At 40.9% G+C, this 27,981-nt stretch overlaps 1 protein-coding gene across 2 annotated transcripts; it reads left to right on the top strand.

Moving 5' to 3' along the window:
- Window positions 1–862: 862 nt before the first annotated feature.
- Window positions 863–27,274, top strand: LOC100701222 (NXPE family member 3). Of its 2 annotated transcripts, XR_003214569.1 has the most exons (11): window positions 863–1,417; window positions 1,978–2,151; window positions 3,318–3,770; window positions 5,194–5,486; window positions 5,762–5,832; window positions 7,788–7,994; window positions 24,881–24,932; window positions 25,257–25,340; window positions 25,725–26,012; window positions 26,084–26,265; window positions 26,489–27,274. XR_003214569.1 is itself a non-coding variant. In XM_025899690.1 (7 exons), the coding sequence occupies exons 2-7, from the start codon at window positions 2,038–2,040 to the stop codon at window positions 8,630–8,632; spliced, it is 1,695 nt and encodes a 564-aa protein (XP_025755475.1). In that variant the 5' UTR covers window positions 1,153–1,417; window positions 1,978–2,037; the 3' UTR covers window positions 8,633–9,617. The 2 variants fall into 2 exon arrangements, 1 of the variants encoding a protein (XP_025755475.1); XM_025899690.1 differs by lacking the exons at window positions 24,881–24,932; window positions 25,257–25,340; window positions 25,725–26,012; window positions 26,084–26,265; window positions 26,489–27,274 and adding an exon at window positions 8,076–9,617 and having other exon boundaries at window positions 1,153–1,417.
- Window positions 27,275–27,981: the final 707 nt, after the last annotated feature.

The raw sequence follows: 27,981 nt of genomic DNA, 5'->3' as shown, positions 1-27,981 counted from the left end.
TAATGATATATTTTTATGTGGTTCAGCCACAACTCTACTAAAACCTCAGCCAGTAATAGGTAGGCCAACTTTTGGACCGTCCAGTTGTCTGTATGACTGCCGCATACAGACTTATGCGGCAGAGAAACACTTATCAGTGTTTCTCAAACTTTTTACAGTGTGTACCACCTGAGAAAAATGTCAAGCTCTCCCAAGTACCACTATGAAAGCATGAAACTCATAAATCTTACAACACAAAATTAGTATTATTAAATTAGTTAAATTAGTATCTGCAGTAAAGATTTTTTCATACATTGTATACATTCTACCACAGGCAAAGTTGCCTCCATTTTTATAGTTTTTTATTAATATTTTGTAATAATTTATTCTGTTTTGGGAGTATTTTTATGTATCTGTATTATATTATACATACACATTAAAAGTGAATCTCTGTCCAAAACATGCACTCAGTTTACTTCTTACTCACTATGAGCATCATTTAAATAACCTTTATCAGATTTGATGGTTTTGTTACAGACTTCTCAAAAAAGTGTTTTGCTTTTCTTTCACAAATGTGGGGATTCAATTGTGTTAAAATGTACAAAACGGTGATGTCATGTTTTGTGACGAGGACCCAGGCAGAGAGAGACTTGATGAATTTAAGAATCTTATGATTTAATAAAGAAATTTGCAGACTTGCACAGAGAGGGTAAAATTATGATGACTGATAGCGGAGATGAAGACAACAGACGATGAGGACAGGGAGGAACAGGGGTTTAAATGCACCAAAGAGACAGTCAGAGGGAACTCGGGACAACTGGAGACATTTAAGGATGCAGGGACTGACAGAGACAGGGAAGAAGTCTCATCGTGACGAGTAAAGTTTATCTTGCCTGGCTGGGCAGCTCTCTGGGTGCTCAGCACCCCCAAAGCTCTGATCCTAGAATCGCCCCTGATTTGCTCCCCTTAATAATACATGAGTTCACTACAAAACAACAAAATTAGTGTTTGTTTAACTTCTGGCATCCTAGATAGAATACAATAGCAAAACTGGAGAATAAATCCTAATATATAGACATTTAAACATATTATTTGATGATATATCCACTTCATTTAGTCTTTATTAATTAGACTATGTTATGTGCTTACTCATATTAATAGTATGGCTCTAATATTTGGATAGAATGGATTTTGCTTTCTTGAATATTATTTGATTGTCTTATGGAATTCCTCTGATCACTCTGGTATCCTACACTTTTTTTGGGTGATTTCCTTTTGTCCCCCTTGCACTGATTTGCAGTGGACAGAGTACCGTCGCTCTTGGATAATAATTAACTTTTGGTATGTATTTGATTCATTGTGTCACAACTGAGCAAACAGCAAATCAATGCAATCAGCTTCACCGCTGGTTCTCACCAAAAGAATCTCCTCCGTCGAGGTAAGATGTCCTATAGACTTGAGAAGTAAATGTCAAAATGAGATTATTTGAGCATTACAATACATTATCAATGTACTTGTGTGCTTTGTAAGGGATTTTGTGCCATTTTAGACTGGGTGCCATTTTTCTACAGACAAATATTGCTGTTTTCACTTCTGCTTGTGTCTTACGCATAAACGCTTAAACTGTAGACGTCTACATCTTTGACACACGTCTGAACCGAGGACATTTATTAGGAAGCATTTATTTCTACGATCTCTACCAGACTTTCCTTTTCCACTTATTTGATAAATCCAAAAATGTTTCTGTCTTTACAACTCTTTACACATTAACTACTACTTACATCAAGACCTTTGTACTCCTCAGCATCATATCCTGATGAGTCAATAAAAAAATAATAACAATAATGTCAGTTTAATAGAATATATTGGTTTCAGTAATTAAACAGTTTGTAACTGAGAGAGGATTTGCAACTGCAATTTGTTGTTTGTTTGTTTTTTACATATACTTTGAATATACTTTGTTATTGTTTTTGTTTTAATTTCATTCATAAAATCTAGTGTCTGGTGAACTGGTCATAGTGCAACACTGCAGCCAGAAATGTGGACTGTTTACCAATCATGAAACTCCAAGTTTGTAAACGACAGGCCTTTACTAGACTCCCAAAATGTGTCTGGATTTTCCTGTTCTTCATTCTTTTTATCCTGGTGTTATTTATCATGAACACCCTGGAGGTAAGAACTTGTGTTTTTCTAATTAGTGAATACAGTTTTTGTGTTGAAAAAAGGTTAAATGAATAATGTAGTTTTGATGTGTCAGATGTCCAAGAGCCAGATGCAATTCTCAGGTCATACAGTGCTTTCACATGACTTTTATCTGCTTTATAGTTTTTAGATTAAATAGGTAAATGTGACAATGAGCGAGCCGATGACCACAGCGTTGTAGTTTTTAAACATCCTTTATTTTCCAGTTTTAAAGTAGCACACACCAGTCTCTTGGCAACATCCTTAACAGGGGAGACATGATTAGATGATGAGGTCAGGTGTGTGAATCAGCCTCCATCTTTCACCACACCCTGAAAACCCACTGCTCCACCCCTTCCCTGCAGCGGAGGCACAAACTACTCCCAAAAATGGTCACGTTTTTGGATGTAGCCCTTTGACAATCATCTTGTTGGTGGTGCAAAAATACTAAGTATACTAATATTTAATCTGCAACACAAGATAACTTTTTTTGCTTTTTAAACTTAATTTTTATTTACTTCTATTTAATTTGTTTTTTAGTCCTTTAGTTGTTGTTAGGCAGAATGTGTCACCCTGACCTGGCAACCCTGTTGTAAGCTAGTAACTAATGTAGCCTTGTATGTGAGTTTTATGGTAAAATCAACTCATTGGAGAGTGCTGATTGGTCCCTCCAAATTTAAATCAATTATGTATCTCACATTATAAAGATCGGTATTATAAGATTCACATCCTGGTGAAAAAAGGCAAAATTTCTGCCAGTAACCACATTTTGCATTTGTCACAACTGCATTTAGTTTGTCTTATCATAGAGAGTGTAATCTGTCTGTATTTTACTTAGCTTAGTTAAATTGGTAATGCATATATTTTAAGGATTTCTATTTATTTATTTATGTACAAAGAATAGTTTTGGTGTCTTATCACATCAGAAGAATTTTTAACAGTTTTGAATTGTTTTTAGTATTTACCTCTTTTTAAAATTTATCATGGCAACTAAGCAGCTTCAAAATCCATAACTTTTGCTTTGTATGAAATGTTTTTGTTTCCAACTCTCAGAGCCCTATTCAGATTTCATTTTCTTAAACTGGGTAATGGAACATGTTGATTCTTAGGTGTCCTGAATTGTATTACATGTCTTCATTCAATGATTAATTTTGCAGTTTCAGAATGAAATGAAGACCATCAGCATATTCTCAAGGCCTGCCGCTGTTACCCTATCTACTGACATGCATTATGACTTCTGCAAGTTAAAACCACTGTCCCCTACGGAGGCTCAAGAAGAACACCTCCTGCTAGAGTCTATTACTTGGCCTGAAACGCCACATTTACCATTTCCTCTTTCCCTGGAAAAGACCAGTGATCCGGCCCAAAGCACCTTCACCATTCTTCCAAAGAGGGGAGGGGGCCAGTGGCGCATAGGAGATAAGCTGGAGGTTTTGATTAACATGAAGGACTTTCAGGGCCGTCCAAAAAAGTTTGGAGGAGATGTTTTACTTGCCCGGCTGCACAGCCCAACTATCGGTGCAGGTGTTGCAGGAAAAGTGGTGGATCATCTCAATGGCTCCTACACAGCTATATTCTTTTTACTCTGGAAAGGAAGTGCACAGGTCCAGGTGATTAAGAAAATTTATCATTTTACATGTGGTTGAAGGCATTGTAAGCCTAAACGTCAACATCCCTTCTTTCTGTTTTTCAATCACTGGAATGTTTAGAAAAAAAACATCTTCCCATTTCTCTAGACAAAGACTTAATAGTAAAGTAATGTTTCAAGCTGATGTAAAATGTTAGCTTCCTGTTGGCGTTGGCATAAAGAAACCTACTTCGCAACTTTGCACATAAACTCTGTTACCCCTACTTTTAGCTATTGATATTAGGACAAATGCTAAGACCAAACAGTCACTTTATTCTTATGCAATACTGAGCAGCAATCTGGGGGTGAAAAAAGAAACTAATGAGGAGGTGTGTTCCCCAAAAGGAACTGAGACTGACTTCCAAAGTTCTCATAGATTGTGATGTTTATAATGCTTATTTTTGTGTTAATGGCAACTGTAATGGAGGGGGAATGTGGTTTCGGGTTATACTTCAAGATAGTGTTCAGTTTCTGCAGTAGGAGAAATATTAGCACTAAAGTTAGCATGTTTGTAGTTAGCCCATGTAATGAAGTATGGTGCTCCTTGCTAACTACCAAGGTATGATCATGACCTCAATGGCCAAAACCTGAAGCTTTAAAAACAAATTATTTCATCTAGAGTCACTAGCTTTGGTTTGGGCTGGATGACAAAATATGCTTTAACAGAAACAAGAATTCTTTATCTGTTACAAAACAAATTATTTTGCTGCTCGCCCAACAGACCTTTGCTGCACATATTTAATGATCATAGCTTACTTAGGAAATAGAACCAACTCATCGTTTCCACTGAACCATAGCTGTTAGACAATTCTATTAAATTGCTAAGAAATTTAGGCACCAGTTTAGGCAACCATGTGTTCCAATGCTAAATGCAACAGATGGGTTAAATTCCAACCCAAGGCCATTTGCTGTGTATCTCCACCCACTGTAAATAGCCCATACTAAATAGTTAGTCTTTAATGCTACTTGAACCAGGGGAATGGAATGCTGACCCTGACAAAAGTTAAAGTTTTCTTTCCGTTTCCTTTTGCCAGCATATAATCTGAATGAATTACTTACCACCCACCAGAAATGCTAATTCCCCAAAAGTCGATTCCGTTCATCTGGACGTAGCGTTTTCAGTGGGAGAAACGTTTCGGCATTCACCCAAGTGACTTCTTGAGTTTCATGGAGATGCCCTTTTTATAAGGTTGGGGAAACCTGCAGTCAGCGAGACTGAAGAAGTCACTTGGGTGAGTGACGAAACGTTTCTCCCACTGAAAACGTCCAGATGAACTGAATCAACTTTCTGGGATTTTCTTACCGGGATGATTGAGCATGAATCAAGATGCTGTATTCAAAGGTTGTAGTAATTATACATATTTCTCTGAAATCTGGTTGCAAAACTCTGAGTCTGTTTTCTACAGGTGACACTGGTTCACCCCAGTGAGGCAGTCATGGAGCTGCGCAGGCTGAACAGAGAACACCCTGACAGGATTTTCTTTAAGAGCGTCTTCCAGTCAGGCTCACTCACTGAAACTACAACCTGTAACATATGTTTGCGTCCAACCCAGAAGCCTCTGTGCAACTACACTGACCTCCATACAGGCGAACCCTGGTTCTGCTACAAGCCTGATAATCTGAGTTGTGATGCCAGAATGAATTACTTCAATGGAGGATATCAACAAAACATCACAACCATGGAGAAGCTTTTTCAGAGGTGAGGATTTCTTTTATGTCCTTAGTGTAAAAGTATAAACGTCAATTTTTTTCTTTGTTTTACTCTCCACAGCAAAAAGAGGGAACTATCTTTTTCTCCAGTTGGAAAATGCTTCACTGTTGTGTGTTAGCCAGTTTCCCTGTCAACTGTTTAATGTTTAATATGATTTAATCTGTTTTTGCTGCCTGCCATCTGTAATAAATTTCTAGTTTAAAAAACTTTGACATTCTTTCACATTTTTCTTAAGAACTTTTATTGTGTGTGCTTTGCCTCAGTGGTGTCAACCTGAAAGTCTCCATTGGAGCTTCAGGACCTGCAGGTGTCACCATTTTTCCAAAAATGAAAGGTAAAGCCCGATGTTAACACCTATATTAAATAAACATTTGTAGAACATTTGATAGTTCGTGGATGTTGAATTAACTACCAACAGTGTAATTATTCCTCTGTATGGATAGTTCATTTCATCCACATGTTATGAACTGTTCTTATTTCCATAATAAAGAGGTTTATTATAAGAATGTGAGGTATGATCAGAAAGTTCTGGGAACTGACCTCAACTGATTTATATTAGGCTAGTCCGTCTCCTTGAGTGTTGTTTTTTTGTGCATCTTAAGCCCATTTTCAACAATATAGTTAGTTATAGATTGCTCCCTGGATGTCCCATTCTGTTCCCTTGCACTTATTTCCCTTGCACTATTTTGGGTCAGATGTGTCCGTGTAGTTAAAAAAATTTCCTGTGTTTTAGATGCCCTCCATTCTAGGACATGTTACTGTGCCGTCAAAGCCCACATTTTAGGTTGTGTCTGCCGAATGTTCTCCCTCAGGCGCTGGAGGAGATTATTGTACAACTCCTGGTTGACCTCCCACCTTTTTGGGGAAAATTGTGGAAATTGTGATACTGAAAAGTATTGGGTCACTGCTGGATCTTAACAGGGAGACTGGGAGTCTGTCTCCAAAATACAAACTGGGAGTTGATTCCACAAAGGTGGCTCCTGAAAGCTTTTTTCCTTCCTTTTTGCTAAAGCATATAGCACTGGGTGAGGTGACGCTGAACCCTTCCTTAGTTACTCTACAATAGGTCTAGGCTGCTGGGGACTTCCTATTATGCACTGAGTATTTCTTTTTGACTCACCTGCATTTAATCATTAGTTATTATTAATCTCTGACTCTCTTCCACAGCATGTATTTTAGACTGTCTTCATGCTCTCACCCCCATCTGGTCACTGGAGATGTCTGCCCCTCCCTGAGCCTGGTTTTGCTGGACGTTTCTTCCTGTTAAAAGGGAGTTTTTCCTTCCCACTGTCAGCAAGTGCTCGCTCATATTGGGCCATCTGATCGTTGGGGTTTTCTCTGTATTATTGTAGGGTCTTTATGTTACAATACAAAGTGGCTTGAGGCAATTGTTGTTATAATTTGTTCTACCCTAGGAACCACAAGTAAACTAGCAGTCTGAGAGTGAAGTGCTCTATTGTGGTGATATGGTATTATGAGGTTTTTAAGATAAGAGAAGACCTGATAATTCCAGACCGTGTATGTGAGGAGAAGGGCTTTAAATTTGATTAAGGTTGTAAATGGAGCCGATGAAGAGAAGTCAATATGGGAGAAATATGTTCTCTTTTTTTAGTTTCTGTCAGTACTCTCACTGCAGCATTTTGGATCAACTGAAGGCTTTTGTGGGGTTTTTAGGCTATCCTAATATTAATGAATTGCAGTAGTCCAGTCTAGAATTCATAAATGCATTAACTAATTCTTCCATATCAGTCTGAGACAGGATTTCTCATTTTAGAGATACTGCGCTAATGCAAGAAAGCAGTTATGCATATTTGTTTAACATGTGCATTGAATGACATGACTCCAAGATTCCTTACAGTGTCACTGGAGGTCAAAATATTGCCATCCAGAATAAGTACCTGGTTTGACGCCATGTTTCCAAGATTGCACATGAAAGTGATGGGACTTCCAGGAAGTGATCTAATAAAACAGCAGTAGTCATAGTGGTGCATAAATGCATGACAAGATGATCTTCAACAGTGGATGGTGAACATTTAAATTAGGTAATCACCAGCGTACTGCATTTATATTTTTTGGACTAAAAAAAGTCATAAACAAACTGAATGTACTTCAACTTGAGTGAGGTTAGAAAACTACAGCATTCAGCTGTCTTGTAAAATTAAAATGATAATTAATACTAGATTTGATTCACCCATACAGGTAAAGGAATAAAGGAAAGACTTTGTTTGGGTCTTTTCTTGTTAATAACTCAAAAATAGTCATATAGCGTGTCTGTTGACTTGTTCTCAGGACAGTTAGAGGAGAAGAGCGGCAGTGAGGAGTCTGGACCCTCAGGCTATTACTACCAAGATGTTTGGCGAGGACTAGGTGGCACAAAAATTCGTCAGTTCAACACTTCCTCAGCCATCACTCAGTGCCTGAAAGGCAAGGTGGTTCATATGTATGGAGACTCCACCATTAGGCAGTGGTTCGAACACCTTACGGCTACACTACCAGGTAACTACCCCACAACCCTTTCAGGCACCCCTCTGATTTTCTTTAGACACCTTATCACACGCATTAATGTAATACTTTCAGATCTCAAGGAGTTTGACCTGAATAGTGAGAAACAAGCTGGACCTTTCATTGCCCTGAACTATACAAACAACATCATGGTGAAGTACCGCTGCCACGGTCCTCCTCTCCGGAGCACTACTGTCCCAGCCATTGAGTTGCATTATATTGCCAACGAGATAGACAACATGGTTGGAGGCAGCAAAACCGTTGTAGTACTTGGAATCTGGGCACACTTTGCCACTTTTCCCTTGGAGTTCTACATCCGGCGGATGTTGTCCATCCGCAGGGCAGTGGTGCGGCTGCTGTCCAGGGCTCCAGACACACTGGTGGTTATTCGGACCGGAAACCCCAAATCTTTAACATGTTTCCTTCACTCATCTACTAACAGTGACTGGTACACGCTGCAGCAACTCAAAGTGCTCAAGGCCATATTCAAAGGACTGAATGTCCATCTGGTGAATGCCTGGGAGATGGTCATTGCCCACCACCTGCCCCAAGAACTCCACCCACAACCTCCCATTATTAAGAACATGATTAATGTTCTCTTGTCGTACATATGCCCTGAAAAGGATGGCTAGATGTGGGGTTTTTTCAGCAGTCTATGCACACACATTTATTTACAATCTATTTGAACTAAACTAACTACAGTAAACAGTAAAAGTAACTATTATAAATGTTCAGAGTAGCTCCAGAGAAAGCTTGTAACCATCTTAATCAGCCTTATTGGTTCCACTTTCTGCATACAGTACATTTAATCCATTTTTTTGTTTTTAATCACAGTCCCTATTTGATTTGTTAAATAATGTAGTTTCCCACTGCATCACCTAACAAATCAAACTGATTTGTGCTTTAAACATGGTCAGCATAAACGCAGGAAGTTAAAGGGACAAAAACAAAGGTTAGCACAAAATTTCACTCCCAGCGTGAAATGCCTTTCAGGTTTAAGGGCAGTTATGTTTTGGGACATGTTTACATGCATCTGGGTCATTCTGTCTGTAAACATGGCGGCTCAAAAAGTTTTGAATGAATTCTGATAAAACTGTGTAGGAGTGTAGGATTGGGATTGTGTTAACAATCCATTAGAATTTAGTTTATACATATTTAAGGTGAACTCAAGATGTGTTATATCTTCATAAAAAGAGAATGAGCTGCCTAGTTAGCAGTGATGGGAATAACGGCGTTACTAACGTTACTTTTTACAGTAACAAATAATCTAACCAAATACTATTTCTATCGTTACAACGCCGTTACCGTTACTAACAAGAAAATGCAGTGCGGTCACGTTACTATTTTTCAACAAACAGACAGTTAAAGCTGTCTTCAGCTTACCGCACCTTATATCAAGCCAATCACATGACCACTTCAAGATGACAAAGCATCAAGGTGATATATACCAGTTTTTAAATTGTGTTGATAGGCCACGTAAAACCAGAGTCATGATAACAATATATACATGGTGTTTCTTCCTAAATAGTTTCGTCACATTTACTGTCTAAGGACGGCGCTAGCAAGCACTCTCTGCTTATGAACAAAAAAACAAAACAAAAAACAGTAGTGTTGTGGATAGTTTGGTGTTGTGTGTCAGAACAATGAGGCGACTTCTGTCTCCAGGTAGAAAACAGGAGGGGTGATACACCTCCTGCTGTCAGACCTGCAGGTATCAGGCTTGTGATGTTCTACTTTATAGTGGACAGAAATTATTTTTTGGGAGTGGCACAAATAATTTGTGTGGCATCTTATTGAATGCAGAATGCACCTGATTGTTCTGTAAATAGTTTGAAATGGTTATTAAAAAAAGGGTATACGGTAAATGGCTGCAAATAACTTTGTTTGCAAAACTTGTGCATATGATTTTAAAATTGACAATTTATATTTGCATTTAAAGTTATGAAATATGATTCAATAAACATGTTTGTGATTGTTACAGTAAAAAATATAACTTTTTCTACTCGGATTTAATGTTTTTTGTCTGATTTTAGATCAATTAGTTAATACAGTACGTCAAAATGAAGACATAACTGTAAATTCAGAAACGTGAGGTTGTGCTGAAAAGAATGATACCAAACAAGGCAAAGTAAATAGTTTTTAAAGGTGAAATGTAGAGAGAAAATCAAAAGTAGTCATAAATGGCCAATTATACCCTGGACCCCAGAGGGTTAAACGTTTTTGTTAAGTAATGCAATAGTTAATTTTAAAGTAATTAATTACTTTTAGAATCTTGTAAGTTAGTTACTAACTCAGTTACTTTTTTGAAGAAGTAACTAGTAACTATAATAATTACTTTTTCAAAGTAACTTGCCCAACACTGCTTCTCACTGATGTATTGTTTTATAACCATCTTATAACTGCCACATTTTCAGAACAACAGGTTTACATTATCTGATGCTGAGCAGCCTAATGCTTGTTGATTGTATCAATCATTCATTGCACCACAAAAGGTCAGGTTATTATGTTAGACGTATAAAAAGGAAATGGAAGGAATCCTTTATTAATATCTATCTATCTATCTATCTATCTATCTATCGATATAGATAGATAGATATATATATGCCCCCTGTCACCGTTGTACGTCCTGAAATTTGATTGATTTTCCTGTTTTGGATCTGCGCTGTGCTCCAGCGAACACTTTGCAGGCTTCATTTGCATCATTCAGAGCAGAACCAGTCAAACGGCATCTTAATTAGAAAGGTCAATTTTCAGTTGTCGAGCTTCATCCACACTCTCTCACAAGCGTATGTACTGGCTAGTTTGCCATTACATAACAATTCAAATTTCCCATAGATGACCAGCAACGTGATGGGACAAGCAGAAGTTGCAGAGAGAAATAGGCTTTCATTGCTTCTATGATATATTTCTCATCTCTTGAGATTAAACTGTAATTGTCTGTTAATATGAACCAGGCCATCCATGCTAGGCAGCTCTCCTGTGAGCTGCCCAGCTTTGCATAATACTGTATCCTATACACTCTTTACTCTTCCTCTCACTCTCATTGTCTTTGCTCTCCCTCCCTCGGCCAATCACATGTCCTGTCGCACTTCTGCTGTTCATCCAGGGAATTGCACAATGACCCTAATTATCCACTTGTACTTCCAAGCCAACCGTAACATCACTGCCATAACTTTATGCTTAGGCAGACATTTTCAAAGGCTTTTTAAGGTAGAGAGAATTTAGTTTGTACTTAGGTACAGTAAACAGGAGTAAAGCTATGAGATGTGGGAAGTTATTATGAGATGCTAGCAGAGTCCTGACATACAGCGTGTTGGTATTGGCCTGTGTATCTACTTAAAGGAAGACAAAATTAAATACCAGCTGCAATGCTAAAGTTTAGGTAAGGGATGCTTCATCAAGCAAAGCAGATTAAAATCTCTTAAGCTGTGATGACTTCTTTGCTTCAATTAGACTTTTCACACCATGACTCTGTATCTTCTCATTACACACTCAAAACAGCAGAGATATCTCATTCGCAACAAACAAACAAAAAAACAAAAAAGAAAGAATCAAGCTCACATTCTCCACATTAAATATTTATCGTCTGGAAATGATATCCAGCAGGACCAAGGCACCTGAAATGATCAAGAGCACCTGGCTGCAGCCACTGGGGAGCGCCATATTGCGACCTCCACACTAACCGGAAACACGTAAATTCAGTTAAATTGACTTTGACAACGAAAACTAAATTGTGTTTTTGTTACTAGTAATGCTGCTGATAAATAAATTTGGTTTTAAGTTGTTTTTTTAACACTCTGGGTTTATTTAAAAAAAAACAAAACATCACCATCCCTTCAGCTTGTTCGTGGCCAAAAGTGCCAATAAAGGATTATGTTGGATCAGTGTTTCAATATTTATATCTTTTATTAGATGTTCATGTTGTTTGGTTATTTGCCTTTTGGTTGAAAGTACACTGAGAGAGGACTTTTTGTTGGTGATCTTAATAGTATTTTTTTCATATTAATGTAATTTTTTCATCTAATTAAATACAATCTATTTGTGTATGATTGTCAGTCCAAAGAGGGAGAGAGGAAAGAGGGGAACATGAGGAGAAAGGCCAGGAAGAACCAGGTAAGAAAACAGACAGGGAATAGTGACAGGCAAAACAGAAACTGTTAAACTGACAAAGAGAAAAAAACCTGATTTTACTCATACAATCTGGAAGTTACGTTCTCCCTGTATTAAAGCTGCTATACAGAATCTGCAAAACAAACTGGGTTGAAACATTTTTGACCCTCTTTAACAACATTCCAACATAACATTATCATTGATTATATTCTAAAAATGTTTTAAGCTGGCTTGTTTCAAAGATTCGGTACTGCAGCTTTAAATGTTTTCCAAAAGCACACATACACTTATCAGTGTTTCTCAAACTTTTTACAGTGTGTACCATTGGGAAAATGTCAAGCTCTCCCAAGTACCACTATGAATGTATGAAACTCATAAATCTTACAACACAAAATTAGTATTATTAAATTAGTCAAATTAGTATCTGCAGTAAAGATTTTTTCATACATTGTATACCTTCTACCACAGGCAAAGTTGCCTCCATTTTTATATTTTTTAATTAATATTTTGTAATAATTTATTTGTAATTACTTATTCTGTTTTGGGAGTATTTGTTTTTTATGTATCTGTATTATATTATACATACTCATTAAAAGTGAATCTCTGTCCAAAAAATGCAGTCAGTTTACTTTTTACTCACTATGAGCATCATTCATTATTCTCCCCCAGTAATTAAGGTTAGGATATGTATTTTTTTATTCCAATCCATTCTTCTTTTGCAGCATTTAAATAACCTTTATCAGATTTTATGGTTTTGTTACAGCCTTTTAAAAAAGTGTTTTGCTTTTCTTTCACAAATGTAGGGATTAAATTGTGTTAAAATGTACAAAACAGTGATGTCATGTTTTGTGACGAGGTCTCTCTGTGCCTGCAGGCACAGAGAGACCTGATGAATTTAAGAATCTTAAGATTTAATAAAGAAATTTACAGACTTGCACAGAGACGGTAAAATTATGATGACTGATAACAGAGACGAAGACAACACACAGCGAGGACTGGGAGAAACAGGGGTTTAAATGCACCAAGGAGACAGTCATAGAGAACTTGGGACAACTGGAGACATTTAAGTATGCAGGGACTGACAGAGACAGGGAAGAAGTCTCATCGTGATGTGTAAAGTTTATTTTGCCTGGCTGGGCAGCTCACTGGGTGCTCAGCACCCCCAAAGCTCTGATCCTAGAATCGCCCCTGCTGTAGACCATTGGCAATCAATCTAGTGCCTCCTGCACAGCAGCGGTCCCCAACACCCAGGCTGGTTTGGTACCGGGCCGCGAGAGTTGTATTGTATAAGGCTTGTATTCCAACATCTGAGAGATCTGGAAGCTGTTAGGCTTACTTACAGCAGTAGCACTTTCTGCACCTGCATAAACTCCAGGATACATTTACTAACAGTGTTTGTTGCTGTATGTGCTGCAGCTTTGAATTTTTTTTTAGAGTTGATATTTTGGCTATGGTGTCTTGTTATGAAATGTACAAGAGTAAAAGTGTTTTTAGCAGGTGCTTCAAAGCTAAGTTTGACTGGGAAACTCAAAGTTCAATAGTCTGTATCAACCAAGGGCGTAGATGTGGCATGGACGGAAGGGACATGTCCCCACAAATATCCAGCGATTATTGATTTGTCCCCACCAATAATTTGATCTCTTAGACTAAAGAAAAACAAACCCGATAGAAAGAAAAAAAAAGATCTATCAACGTTTCATTCACCCAGCGGTGCAGAAAGAGTTAAATTACGTTCTCTACTGGAGTCCTACCTCATGTGACAAATATGGCCAATGTGATTGGCTGTGCCTTTCAGGGAGCTCTGTTTAGTTTTAGCAGCGGCAAGCCTGCGCTGCGAGGACCTGCAAGGAGGAGAGGAGGATGGTAGCAAAAAGGAAGAACCTGGATATAAGAAAGTATTTTTCAAAGAAACCTGTAAGTCACTTAAAGTCAAGCTCACTCATAAAATGTTTCCGTCATAAAAATGGTACAGGCTATGCTAGGCTTTAGCCCACATCAGTCTAAAATTGAATGTAACCATGAATAACGAGTTTCGGAAACTAACTGCACAACAGGCAGCACTATTAGTTATCTGCAGTTCAAAAAAGCGCCCCTCCGACAGCCAAACCCATCTGTTCTCTGATTGGATAGTTAAATTTGTGATTGACATGACATTGGCCAATCAGACGAAAGGAAGAAAAATAGGGTCAAAATTCGTACTTGTAACTTGAAACCTGAGTGCAGAGTTTCACAGGTATTTTTTGGCTAAGTCCACACACAAATCTTTTTTACACACACACAAATTCTTTTTACACATACAAATCCTGATTTACAAGTACAAAATATTTATGACCACAATTTGAGCCCATAGAAAAGGAACGCGATTCGTCCCGTACTTCAGCTAGAATGAAAAAAAGACACAAAGGAGTTATTCTGTTTTTGCTGCACAACTGCCTGTTCTTCTCTCATTCTCTCCCCCTCCCTCTCCTGTTTCTACTTCAATCATGAAACTGATCAATGATCAGCTGATTGGCTTTTCTGCCACAAGTCCCGTCTCTCTTGTTTGTTTATCGCCCACTTTGCACCAGAAAGAGGAAACCAGCAGATGTTGCGCAAAACAACAGCAGCACGTTCAAGCTTGATAAGCTGTTGTTAGAATTTATTTAATATTAATTTCTAGTATCAGCTGATGTTTGCTGGAGAAACAAACATCTCCCATTTTGACCTCGGGACTTCCAGGTTATACTCGGCACAGATGTTCCTGTACACTATGCCGGCCACTTCGTTATGGCGTTCCATGTATGCCTTGCCTGCTAGCATCTTGCACCCTGCTGTTATGTGCTGGATTGTCTCTGGGGCATCTTTACACAGCCTGCACCTGGGGTCTTGCCTGGTGTGATAGACCCCAGCCTCTATGGATCTTGTACTCAGAGCTTGTTCTTGTGCTGCCATGATTAGTGCCTCTGTGCTGTCTTTCAGTCCAGCTTTGTCCAGCCACTGGTAGGATTTCTGGATATCAGCCACCTCCTCTATCTGCCGGTGGTACATACCATGCAGGGGCGTGTCCTTCCATGATGGTTCCTCGCCTTCCTCCTCTTTCTTGGGTTTCTGCTGCCTGAGGTATTCACTGAGCACGCTGTCAGTTGGGGCCATCTTCGTGATGTATTCGTGGATGTTTCTTGTCTCATCCTGGACTGTGGTGCTGACACTCACCAGTCCCCGGCCCCCTTCCTTCCGCTTAGCGTACAGCCTCAGGGTGCTGGACTTGGGGTGAAACCCTCCATGCATGGTCAGGAGCTTTCTTGTCTTGATGTCAGTGGCTTCTATCTCCTCCTTTGGCCAGCCTATTACCCCAGCAGGGTACCTGATCACGGGCAGGGCGTAGGTGTTGATGGCCCGGATCTTGTTCTTACCGTTCAGCTGACTCCTCAGGACTTGCCTGACCCTCTGCAGGTATTTGGTGGTTGCAGCCTTTCTAGCGGCCTCTTCATGGTTCCCATTCGCCTGCGGGATCCCCAGGTACTTGTAACTGTCCTCTATGTCTGCAATGTTGCCTTCTGGTAGTTCAATCCCCTCAGTTCTGACTACCTTCCCTCTTTTTGTTACCATCCGACTACACTTCTCCAGTCCGAACGACATTCCAATGTCATTGCTGTATAGCCTGGTGATGTGTATCAGTGAATCGATGTCTCATTCACTCTTGGCATACAGCTTGATGTCATCCATTTACAGGAGGTGGCTGACAACTGCTCCGTTCCGTAGTCGGTATCCGTAGCCAGTCTTGTTAATGATCTCACTGAGGGGGTTCAGGCCTATGCAGAACAGCAGTGGGGACAGAGCATCTCCTTGTAGATCCCGCATTTGATGGTGACTTGTTCTATGGGCTTGGAGTTGGCCTCTAGTGTTGTACGCCACATTCCCATTGAGTTCCTGATGAAGGCTCTTAGGGTCCTGTTGATCTTGTACAATTCTAGGCATTCCAGTATCCAGCTGTGGGGCATTGAGCCATAGGCCTTCTTGTAATCAATCCAGGCTGTGCACAGGTTGGTCAGTCTGGTCTTGCAGTCTCGGCTGACTGTTCTGTCTACCAGTAGCTGGTGTTTTGCGCCTCTGGTATTCTTGCCAATCCCTTTCTGTGCCCCGCTCATGTATTGACCCATGTGCCTGTTCATCTTAGCCGATATGATGCCTGACAGGAGCTTCCATGTAGTACTGAGGCAGGTAATTGGTCGGTAGTTGGATGGGACCAGTCCCTTCTTCGGGTCCTTGGGGACCAGGACCATCCGACCTTCGGTTAGCCATTCCGGGTGTCTCTCGTTAACTAGCAGCTGGTTCATTTGTGCTGCCAGACGCTCGTGGAGTGCAGTCAGCTTCTTCAGCCAGTAGGCGTGAACCATGTCGGGCCCTGGTGCTGTCCAACTCTTCATACTAGAGGCCCTTGCTTGGATGTCTGCCACTGTGATGGTTACTGGACCCTGTTCAGGGAGGTTGCTATGGTCTGCCCTCAGATCCACTAGCCACTGAGCATTGCCGTTATGGGTTGCGTCCTTCTCCCATATGCTCTTCCAGTATTGCTCCGTCTCCAGCCTTGGTGGTGCTGTTCTCTTATTGTTCCCTTGCCACTGAGAGTACACCTTTGCTGGTTCTGTGGAGAACAGCTGGTTTATTCTCCTGCCTTCTATCTCTCTGGTGTACCTCCTCAAGCGGCTGGCCAAGGCTGTGAGTCTTTCCAAGAGGATTACTGTGTTGAAGATTTTAACCAAAGTATTTCATACGTTGCCACAGATGTTAGTGTTTCAGAAGATGAGGAGGATGATGAAGTTATCGTTAGGGTACCACCCGTTACTTCACCCCTCTCTGACACAGTGGTATGTAAATCTCAAGGATTCATTAATTTGAGATGCTAGTGCTCTCAGTTCCGGTATAATGCATTCAATGTCTGAATATAAGACTAATATCATTCTATCGTTCTATATATAGTGGTAAGAATCTGAGCAGCCATAATCAACAAGTTTGGTGTTTGATGATTTTATCTGACAGCTTTGGTCAAGTCCAGAAAGCAGTACACCAGAGCCTATACATCGGTAAGTTGGCTACCTTCTAGCACAGGGGTGGGCAATCTCAGTCCACGAGGGCCGGTGTCCCTGCAGGTTTTAGATGTGTCCTCAAACCAACACAGCCTATTTAAATGGCTAAATTAGCTCCTCAACATGTCCTGAATTTCTCCAGAGGCCTGGTAACGAACTAATCATGTGATTCAGGTGTGTTGACCCAAGGTGAGATCTAAAACCTGCAGGGACACCGGCCCTCGTGGACTGAGATTGCCCACCCCTGTTCTAGCACATTGATTTGGCCTCTGTGGCAGGTATATAAACATCTAATGTTTTTAACACTTTAATGTTAGCATTTGATGGCCACAAAAGCATGTTATGTTTTATAACATTTTCTTTTTAATCATTGGATCTATATTTTATAGGTCACCTTCAATATCCCAAACATCTGATGTGCAAGTATATAATACTCTTTTGTATAACAATGTTGCATATTTAATTGTTAAGTTTTATTTGCATGCCATTACATCTGCAGTTGTTATGGTATTGTGTTGTGTTTGTTTATGCTGAAGGTTCAGTGTGGTACCGTCAAGAGATGTATTCTAAAGCACTTCTTCAGTTGAGAATCAGAGAGGAGAAACACAGTTTTACTTGTATACAAGGGCAGCACAGAGCACCTGCAGTGAGAGTGAGGGCTCTGTGACACGCGCTCTGAGACTGCCCTGGTCTTTATTTATACATCAGTGGGTGTTTGTTCCTTACATTGGAATGTGGATGTTTAGGTGTCTGTGTGTGTGTGTGTGACCCCATAAACGACTTCCCTAAACCTGCTGGTCTGGAAAATCCAACAGTTCACTACACAATCGATTATACACCTCTAAGCATATATGGAAACTTATATCATTAAAACATTATACTGACTACTAAGTACAATTTTCCATTGACATTCCCTCCTGTTGTCAGTATAACTTTTAAGTGAGATATCAGTATGTAACATCTTGTTGTACATTTTCTGTCACATCGTCATTAATCACACAAAGTCTTCATGTTCCAACAGGTCCGAGTCATTATCATCATTCGTCACGGCTACGTATGCAGCAACAGTGGAAAATATTATGCGGTTAATCATGAGTTTTAGACATGGCAGGATACATGTTACAAAAACACAAAATAAAAGTAAAAATATTCCAACTCCAATAAGTAGTCTTTTTAGCACCTGTAGCCAGGAGCCAGTGTAAAGCCAAGAAAACCAGTTACTTGTATCACTTACATAGTCCTGATTTTGGGCCTTCTGGATCTCTCTCAAAGCATTCAGGGTGTCAGTCATGTTTGATGAGTGTACATTGTCTAGTATGTAAGTATGTGTGTGTGTGAATGCCAGAGTCTCCACAGACTACTAAGGATCAAACTTCTATCTATCTACAACTAATTATAAAACTCTGAGCATATATGAGTAGATATCTGTAAACATAAATGACAATTAACAATACAAATCTAACATTCTCCCCTTTCGGCAGTTATGCTAGAAAAGTCTCTAGTTATGAATACCTCATGTCTGACAGTGTTAATGCAACCATTTTTATACTCAGCATATGTAAACGTACACAGTTTGACAAATGTATTAGCAGTTATCCAATTTCTCATTGATCTCATTCAATGGTAAACTGCATCCTACAAGCAAACAAATGAATTGTTAATGATCAAAGTAAAAAATTAACATTTTCAAGATCACTCCAGCTTGGTGGTGCTCCTCCAGAAGACATGTAAATCACGTCTCTCTGCAGAGTGGTTTAAGTTCTACAGGGCGTCATACATGTCTCTTCCAGTTGTTTCTATCACTGTCCATAGGACCAGAGTTCAAATGTATGTAGAATAGACATTCAAACATACCAGTTGCTTTTGTTGTTTATCAACATGGGTCTCAGCTATCGTGAAAGCTGCAGACCTCGTCAGCCGTTTTATGGCCTCTGTCCTGTGGGGGACATTTGACTCCTCCACTGTCCATCCTCTGCAGGAAAATCCTCTGTGGAAAGGGTGCTGGATCCAGTTATCTTACTGCTGTTATCATCCCAGCAGTCTTTAGAGTGTCATCATGTGCATAGTACAGTGACACAGCATTAGGTGATGTTCATAGGAAACTGCTGTCATCACAACCATAGCTTCTGGTTCCTGTGCTTCTCACAGAATCATGATGTCATCTTTGGACTCCTCTTGCGCTGTCGATGTAGCTTGGCACGCTCCCCTCATCCTTCAGGTGCCCATCTGTCGTCCACAATCTCCTCTGTTGGCCTCTGGAAATCCCCCTTGGCACAGCTCTCATTCCCACGCAGCTTCATGGTCCTTGCTGTGGCTCCAAAGTCTGATCTCATGATGGGCCCCAAACAGCTTGACCTTTGACCTCAACCACTGCCTGGGCTGTCAGCTATGCCTGGAATGGTTCTTGCTTCTCACTGGGCCTCTGAAGATTTCTCAGGAGATTCCTTTCAGCAACACTCTGACTGCTGCACCTGTATTTCCTTGCTAGGAGGAAAACCCTCTATTTGGAAAGCATGTAAACCATCATCACACCACATTCTTTAGTTCAGTCAGCTTCATTTATAGGCCATCAAAGCCTCATCTAAACATGGATGCACCACTTTGCATAGGTTTAATACCCGTAAATGAACTATTAATCACACAAATCACTGCAAAAATAAAAAAAAACATAGTTTCATGTAATTCATGTATTTCTGGACCCCTCCTCTTGACGCATGGACACTCCCATGAGTCAACTCATCAAAACCTAGATTCCTGTCTTCAAGAAAAAGGTTAGCTAGATCAAGTCCCAGGCAACATCAGGGTGTCTCCTCCTCTGGAGCAGCACCACCCCGGACCTATAACCCTGCAATTAAAGATGTTAGTGTGTTTTGCATAATAAGTTTGCTTAAAACCTGGCTCCGCCTGGAGCCTGCATACACACCATCATGGCCTGCAAAACAAGCTCTGGAAGTAAACATTGGAATAGTTTTGTTTCCCTCTCTTTGATGAGTTCTCAGCCAGCTCCCGATCTGATAATGTGTAGCTTGCTCATCAGCTCAGAAGAGACCGCAACGCAACCTCACACTGTAGTGGCGTGCTTTGCCCCACAGTGGCAAAGACTTGTACAATCATATTCAATTCAGCTTCTCCATCATGTAGTTTTCAGCTGTTTCATACAGGGTTCAGCATATTAGTTGTCATAGGTGTAAGATAAGATAAGATAAGATGGCCTTTATTAGTCCCACAGGTGGGAAATTTGTTTTGTTACAGCAAAAGTGCAAAGTTATGTAGCAGAAATTAGAAAACACTGGAATGCAATAAAATACAATAAAATAAAATAAAATACTATATACAATAGAATAAAATAGAATAGAATAATATATACAATAGAATAAAATAGAAATACAAATACTATATACAACTGAGTAGGAAAATACAAAAACACAACTTCGTCAGAAGAAGAATTGCACGTATAGCAGTCTTATTGCACATGTGTGGGTTTGTGTGTTTGATCAGCTGCAAAAGTCTTTATTGTAGAGTCTGACAGCAGTGGGGAGGAAAGACCTGCGAAATCTCTCCGTCCCACACCGTGGGTGCCGCAGTCTCCCACTGAAGGAGCTGCTCAGTGCTGTCACAGTCTCATGCATGGGGTGGGAGATGTTGTCCAACAGGGATGACAGCTTAGCCACCATTCTCCTGTCACTCACCACCTCCACTGGGTCCAGAGGGCATCCTAGAACAGAGCTGGCCCTTCGGATCAGCCTGTTCAGTCTCTTCCTGTCCCCAGCAGAGATGCTGCCCCCCCAGCAGACCACACCATAAAAGATGGCTGAGGCCACCACAGAGTCATAGAAGGTCTTCAGGAGTGGGCCCTCCACTCCAAACGACCTGAGTCTCCGAAGCAGGTACAGCCTGCTCTGCCCTTTCCTGTAGAGGGCGTCTGAGTTATGAGTCCAGTCCAGTTTGTTGTTCAGATGAACACCAAGGTACCTGTAGCTGTCTACAGCCTCGATGTCCATACCTTGGATGTTCAGTGGTTGCAGTGGAGGATGCTTGTGCCTGCGGAAGTCTACCACCAGCTCCTTGGTTTTACTGGCGTTGATCTGGAGGTAGTTCAGCTGGCACCAGTCCACAAAGTCTTGAGTCAGTCCTCTGTACTCCTTGTCGTCCCCATCAGTGATGAGGCCGACTATTGCAGAGTCATCAGAGAACTTCTGCAGGAAGCACTGGGTGGAGTTGTGGGAGAAGTCTGCAGTGTAGATGGTGAAGAGGAACGGAGCCAGAACCGTTCCCTGTGGGGCCCCCGTACTGCAGACGACCCTGTCCGACACACAGCCCTGAGTCCTCACATACTGTGGTCGGTCGGTGAGGTAGTCCAAAATCCAGGTAGTGAGGTGATGGTCCACTCCAGAGTTCTCCAGCTTGTCCTTCAGAACCGAGGGAAGAATGGTGTTGAAGGCACTGGAGAAATCAAAGAACATGATTCTCACAGTGCTCCCAGCGGTCTCCAGGTGAGCAAGGGAACGATGTAGGAGGTGAATGATGGCATCATCCGCTCCAATGCCAGGCTGGTAGGCAAACTGAAGTGGGTCCAGTGATGAGCTCACAAGGCGCCGAAGCTGAGCCAGGACCAGCCGCTCCAGGGTCTTCATCAGGTGGGACGTCAGAGCCACCGGCCTGTAGCTGTTGAGGTCCTTGGGGCGTGAAGTCTTTGGCACTGGAACAACACAGGAAGTTTTCCAGAGCTGTGGGACTCTTCCCAGCCTCAGGCTCAGGTTGAAGAGGTGCTCCATCACACCACACAGTTGGTCCGCGCAGGACCTGACGACCCTCGAGCTGATGCCATCTGGACCCGCTGCCTTCTTGGCTTTAATCCTCCTCAGTTCCCTCCGAACCTGGGTGGTTGAGAGAGACAGGCTGGAGCCTTGTGTTGAGTGTGTATTGGATGCTGTTGTTGGGGGTGGGGAGGAGTGAGCAGGGTGAATAGAGGAGGTGTGAAGTGTCTGAGGTGTCAGAGGTGGAACAGCAGCAGTGGGGGTGGGTGAGTCTGCAGCCGATGTTGGAGACTGCCTCATGGCTGAATCAAATCTGTTGAAGAAATGATTCAGTTCATTTGCCCACCTCACATCCCTCCCAGGCAGAGAGTTCTGATGTTTGTGGCCTGAGATGGTTCTGAGGCCTCTCCAGACTTCACCAACATTGTTTTGCTGAAGCTGGTTCTCCATCTTCTGCCTGTAGCTGTCCTTCCCATTCCTTATCAGTCCCCTAAGCTCTCTCTGCACCCTTTTCAACTCCTCTTTGTCTCTGGATTTGAAGGCCCTCCTCTTCTGCTTGAGGACAGCTTTAATTTCTGAAGTAATCCAGGGTTTGTTGTTGGAGAAACACCGTACAGTCCTGGTAGGTACGGTGTTATCCACACAGAAATTAATATAGTCAGTAATGCATGTAGTAAGGCTGTCGATGTCCTCTCCGTGGTCGTCACAGATCACCTCCCACACAGTCGACTCAAAACAATCCTTAAGAGCCTCCTCGCTCTCCTCCGACCATCTCTGCACTGTGCGGGTGGCTGGTGGCTCCCTGCGCACTAAGGGCTCATACACAGGGACAAGGTGCACCAGGTTGTGATCAGATCTGCCTAGGGGAGGGAGAGGTGATGAACTGTATGCCTCTTCAGCATTGGCATACAGTAAGTCCAGTGTTTTATTGTCTCTGGTTGGGCAGGTCACATACTGGGTGAAGGTGGGCAGTGTGGAGTCCAGTGAGGCATGATTGAAGTCCCCTGATATTATGAGAAGGGCTCTCGGAGATTGTGTTTGCAGTCTGCTGACCACAGAGTGGAGAGAGTCACAGGCTGCATCCGCGTTGGCCGAGGGGGGGACATACGCTGTTATCGCGATAACATGCGAGAATTCCCGGGGCAGGTAGTATGGACGCATGCTAACGGCTAACAGCTCAATGTCTCTGCTGCAGAGTTGTTCTTTTACAGTGATGTGCCCAGGGTTACACCATCTGTCATTCACAAACACTGCCAGTCCCCCTCCTTTCCTCTTACCGCTCTCTCTCGTCCTGTCCGCTCGCAGCATCTGGAATCCCGGTAGTGTCACGCTCGTGTCCGGAGTTAGCGGTGTTAGCCACGACTCCGTTAGCATCATGATGCTACATTGCCGGTACTCCCTCTGTGACCAGGTTAGCGACCTGTGCTCTATATCTTAGGATGACAGTCTTTAAAACAGGTCAAGTGCCTCTATGCACTTCATTAGTTTAAATATTTACCTAATTTACTTTATCTCATATGTCATTGTATTGAATTTGAGCAACCCTAAGCTTAATTTAGATTACTGTTAACAACTGGTTAAATTAATGGTCTGGAGCACAGGCTGTTGTTGGGCAATCTAAAGAATCTGCGGTTCTTTGCTTGTTGTGGATTTCTCCACCTATTTGCACTGATTTTACCTGCTCCGGTTTGTTGTTTTTCTAACCATTCCTCATCAGGTGTTAATTTTACTCGTTTATTCCCCATTTTCAAAGATTTTGCTGGGTCGTCACTGGCACGCTTGACTTCAGAGTGGTTCACTGATACGGCCTTCGACTTCCACCCTAAAGGTGAAGCGGTATCAGTTTTATGAGGCAAAGCTCAACCGTTCTCCTTTGTCACCAGTACGTGAGCCTCAAGCAAAAATAAAAATAAAATAAAAATAAAATAAAATAAAAATGGAAGTAGTTCAGCAGCGTATTGTGCTGTAAAATCAACTTACTTCCAGACACTCACACAGACATTTGTGCGCTTTTACAATTTGTTACGAAGTAATTACGGCTACCTCTAAAACCTAAGTCTAATTCGGTTCGTTACGGCGAATCCTAACCTATTTTAATTTGTTACGAAGTAATTACGGCTACCTCTAACCTATTTTACGTGTCTCTTTAAACCTTTGCGGCTGTTTTATATATCAAAGTAGTGTTTCTCACCCTCAGACGTCTTACTGGTGGTTTGGATCATCAGACTGAATCCCACCGCCGTGGACCAGACTATAAACACCGGTCCAGACCCAAATTCTAAAAGGGCTGTGCACAGATTTCGGTGCTGGCTTCCCACGGCGTCAGGACTCAGTCCGCCAGATCCTAGCGCAGAGTCACAGATAACAGTTCTGATGTTTCTGATCCGGCTCGGAGGACCAAAACAAATGTCAAGAGATGTATTCTAAAGCACTTCTTCAGTTGAGAATCAGAGAGGAGAAACACAGTTTTACTTGTATACAAGGGCAGCACAGAGCACCTGCAGTGAGAGTGAGGGCTCTCTGACACGCACTCTGAGACTGCCCTGGTCTTTATTTATACATCAGTGGGTGTTTGTTCCTTACATTGGAATGTGGATGTTTAGGTGTCTGTGTGTGTGTGTGTGACCCCATAAACGACTTCCCTAAACCTGCTGGTCTGGAAAATCCAACAGTTCATCTATATGTAAAAAAGGCACTTAGACTAAAACTGACATAGCTACGTTTATCCTACTGTAAAACAATAAAAGAAGGTACAACCTTTCCCATGCTCCTAGGATGTGGGGGGGTGAATGGCAGAACACTCTGGAATGCACATAAAAGTCCTTGTAGCCTTCTACAGATCACACATCCTATCACTACACAATCAATTATACACCTCTAAGCATATATGGAAACTTATATCATTAAAAGATTATACTGACTACTAAATACAATTTTCCATTGACAGGTACAGAATCTCAAATGGCATCCACATCAGGAGAACATACTACAAGTTACAAGTTAGTCTTAAGTTATAAAATTACATGATTTCCCCTAGGGATCAGTGAAGTATTATGATTCTGATTGTGATTCTAAAATTTAAAAAATATAAAATGATATATCTTGAAAATAATTATAAAGTAATAAGCTCAGTGAAACCGTTTTTTGTTGTTGTTGTTGTTGTTGTTGTTGTTTTTTAATTATAGAGGCTCTCTATCTAATCCATAACTTGAGCAAATTCAGTCATGGTGAAGTACTTCAGGCCCAACCCAGCCAAATGTAGAGCCAGAATTACTATTACATAAAATGTATTTTAATCTTCTGTTTTTATTCTTCTTTCACAGTGTGTATACCAATATCTATGCACCTGTCGTTATTGACAGCAGTTCTTCAGATACTGAGGGAGAGGAGTTGCAAAAAGAAAACTGGTAATTTTCATATCTTGAATAAGTACAATAAACCCATAGTGTGTGACTTGCAGTTAACCTATTTATCAAATATTTGTTTACTAAAAATAGTGCTGGATACTGCTGCTATTTTTGATCCTAACCTTTTACAGGAGCAAACATAGCTTAACTGTTCCTGTGAAGTTATTCTGCTGATGATTGTATTCAGAAAAAAAAGATTCTTAAAATTATTTGGTTGCTGATGATTGTTCTTCAGATTACTATTTTGCTTTTTAAAGCAAATTAACAGAAAAAGGCCAATTGATAAAGCAAGAAAAATTACTTAAAAGATATTAAACAAAAAAAAAATACATCAAGTGTAAATAGTGTAAATATTTAGTTGCTTATCACTGACTCATTCTACAGTGATGAACTTGATGGATTGACAGCTGCAGATGTCATCTCAAATCTGGCTCTGAAGATCAACAAAACCTCCTGTAGCAGATTCAACATTAACCAAGCCAATGTCTGGGATGGTGCCTACTGAGGCTTCAGAAGGTCTTCATATAGTCCCAACTCTGGCATGATGGTGAAATTCTCTGATGACGTGGGGCTGGCTGAAGAGGCAATAGACACATTGGATGGAAGCCATAAGAACGAGAAGAGTATTCGAAGGAAAGGACTATGCCAAATATCTCACATTTCATAGTAAAGGTATCTATTTTTTTCACATTTTTTTCCATGGTCAAAATTACTTTATTATAATGTAATGTCTTTATCTTTAGCTGCAGATGAAAATGAATATTTCTACATTGGAAGAATGATTGCAGTTTTCATTGTCCATGGTGGTCCAGGGCCATGTTGTTTATCTCCAAACTTCTTTATGTACCTTGTTGGAAAAGACAAGACATTCGAGGCACCAATTGATGATATACCAGATGAAGAAATCAAGAAGGCTCTACTAGAGGTAAATTTGTGATGTTATGATTATGACAAACACCAATAAATGCAAAAATCTACATTTAATTTTAGTTATCCACTTAACATAATCTTGGTAACTAACTGATGCCTGAAATGGTTACTGATTGTGTAATCCAAGACCGTGTTAAATTGCACATTAATAGACAGCATGCGAAGGATGTCACTTGTGCATGTGTATGTGTGTGTGTAATATATATTTTTCTCTTTAGATAAAGAATGCAACATCTCTAAGTGAGCTCCGAGTAATCTCAGAAAAACACTCAAGCATGCTCCAGACAGCAGGATGCTGGCGCCCTGGGTGTGAACACTCCCCAGAGAAATTGGTGCCTATGCCATCCCCATCCCCATGACGTCGGGGCAGCATGAGTACGAGCAATTTTCTTTTTTTCGATGCCTGTGATACCGCCCCGGGCAACCGCCCGTGTCAAAAACCGCTACTGTATAATTGTATGTGAAATTTGAACCAGGTGTACCATTGTATTTCACACACACGGCATGCACACCAGTCTCACTAGGGACAAAATAAATGCAGCAGGTGTTATTCTCTCCCTCCATCGTGTCAGCCTTGTTAACCTGTCCAGAGGGTCTGGTCACCTGAGCGGTCCCCTCTGCTATGCTGATCTCTGAGGATACAGAGATGTAGAGATACAAACATCAAGTATAAAGATCATCTAGCGTCAGCTGCATAAGAGAACAGTTCCACTAGAAGGCTGGTAACCTCCCCCCTTTGACCCTTGAGCACAGATGTATAGTTACATAACAGTTCCTGCTTATCTCACCTGGGATCTTGAGGCTGAGATCACACTGGCTGTCAACCTTTGCAACTGATGCTGCTGTCCTCTTTCTGGTAACGCTCGCCTTCATTCTGCCCTCCCCTGTTACTTTCACTGTGAAATCACTTCCTGTGTATGCACATGAGCAAATTCAATTCTTATTAAAAAAACCAAAAACATGTCCCTTCTCTGTTTCTCTCTCTTTTAATCACACATGCAGAAGATATGCCCATTGTTTAGTTGTGCGTGGCACAAATGTCTTTCTTATCACAACATCTAATTTTTATGATTTCAGTATAATGATTACACGCCCAGCAAGTTCTCTAGAAGAAGAATTGCCTATATATTTTTAGTAGATTATGCAACAGCACAATCAGTAATAATTTCAGTGCATATGCAGGCAATTTTCCTGTTGCTAAGCTCAATGCATTACAGACAGTTAAAGTGAGGATATTGATGGTGTAGACATTGATTCTTGTCATGTTAAGTTATATTTCACACATTCTGGCACAGGAAAGATGTTCTGACTGTCTTTGTTTGAAATGTTTGTCTTTTCTTCTGTATAATGGAAATAAATGGCATCTGAAAAGCTGAGGACCAGTGTGCAGAGTGTGTCGATGGGTGTTCCTGTGCTGTGAACCAAGTTTGTTTAAAACAAAAATTAAAAAAAAGAAAAACCCAAGAAAACAAATGATCTGGAAGAGAGAGAGAGACAGAAAGTGTTTGCTGAGCTCCTTATTTACCTTCAGTTAAACAATTAAGCACAGTGACAAATATTACTCTAAATAAGCCACTCCCCTAATCTAAATAGTCACAATAACCTGTAAGTGGATATAGAGGACTAAGGGCCATCACACATATTTATTCAGAATAAAAGTTGTTTGTGTTTCTGTTTTGGGAAATGTCAAAATTAATATGCACAACAGCAT

Source organism: Oreochromis niloticus, linkage group LG17 (genome assembly GCF_001858045.2).
Source record: "Oreochromis niloticus isolate F11D_XX linkage group LG17, O_niloticus_UMD_NMBU, whole genome shotgun sequence".
In the NCBI taxonomy this organism is placed as follows: Eukaryota; Metazoa; Chordata; class Actinopteri; order Cichliformes; family Cichlidae; genus Oreochromis; species Oreochromis niloticus.
The sequence above is the reverse complement of the archived record's forward strand: the minus strand, read 5'-3'. Positions and strand labels throughout refer to the sequence as shown.

Excerpts from the sequence above, each read along its gene's own strand:
- LOC100701222 (XM_025899690.1), top strand. The coding sequence starts at position 2,038 with ATGAAACTCCAAGTTTGTAAACGACAGGCCTTTACTAGACTCCCAAAA. Across the intron at positions 2,152-3,317 it reads TTATCATGAACACCCTGGAG|TTTCAGAATGAAATGAAGAC; the intron begins GTAAGAACTTGT and ends TTAATTTTGCAG. Across the intron at positions 7,995-8,075 it reads CCTTACGGCTACACTACCAG|ATCTCAAGGAGTTTGACCTG; the intron begins GTAACTACCCCA and ends TAATACTTTCAG.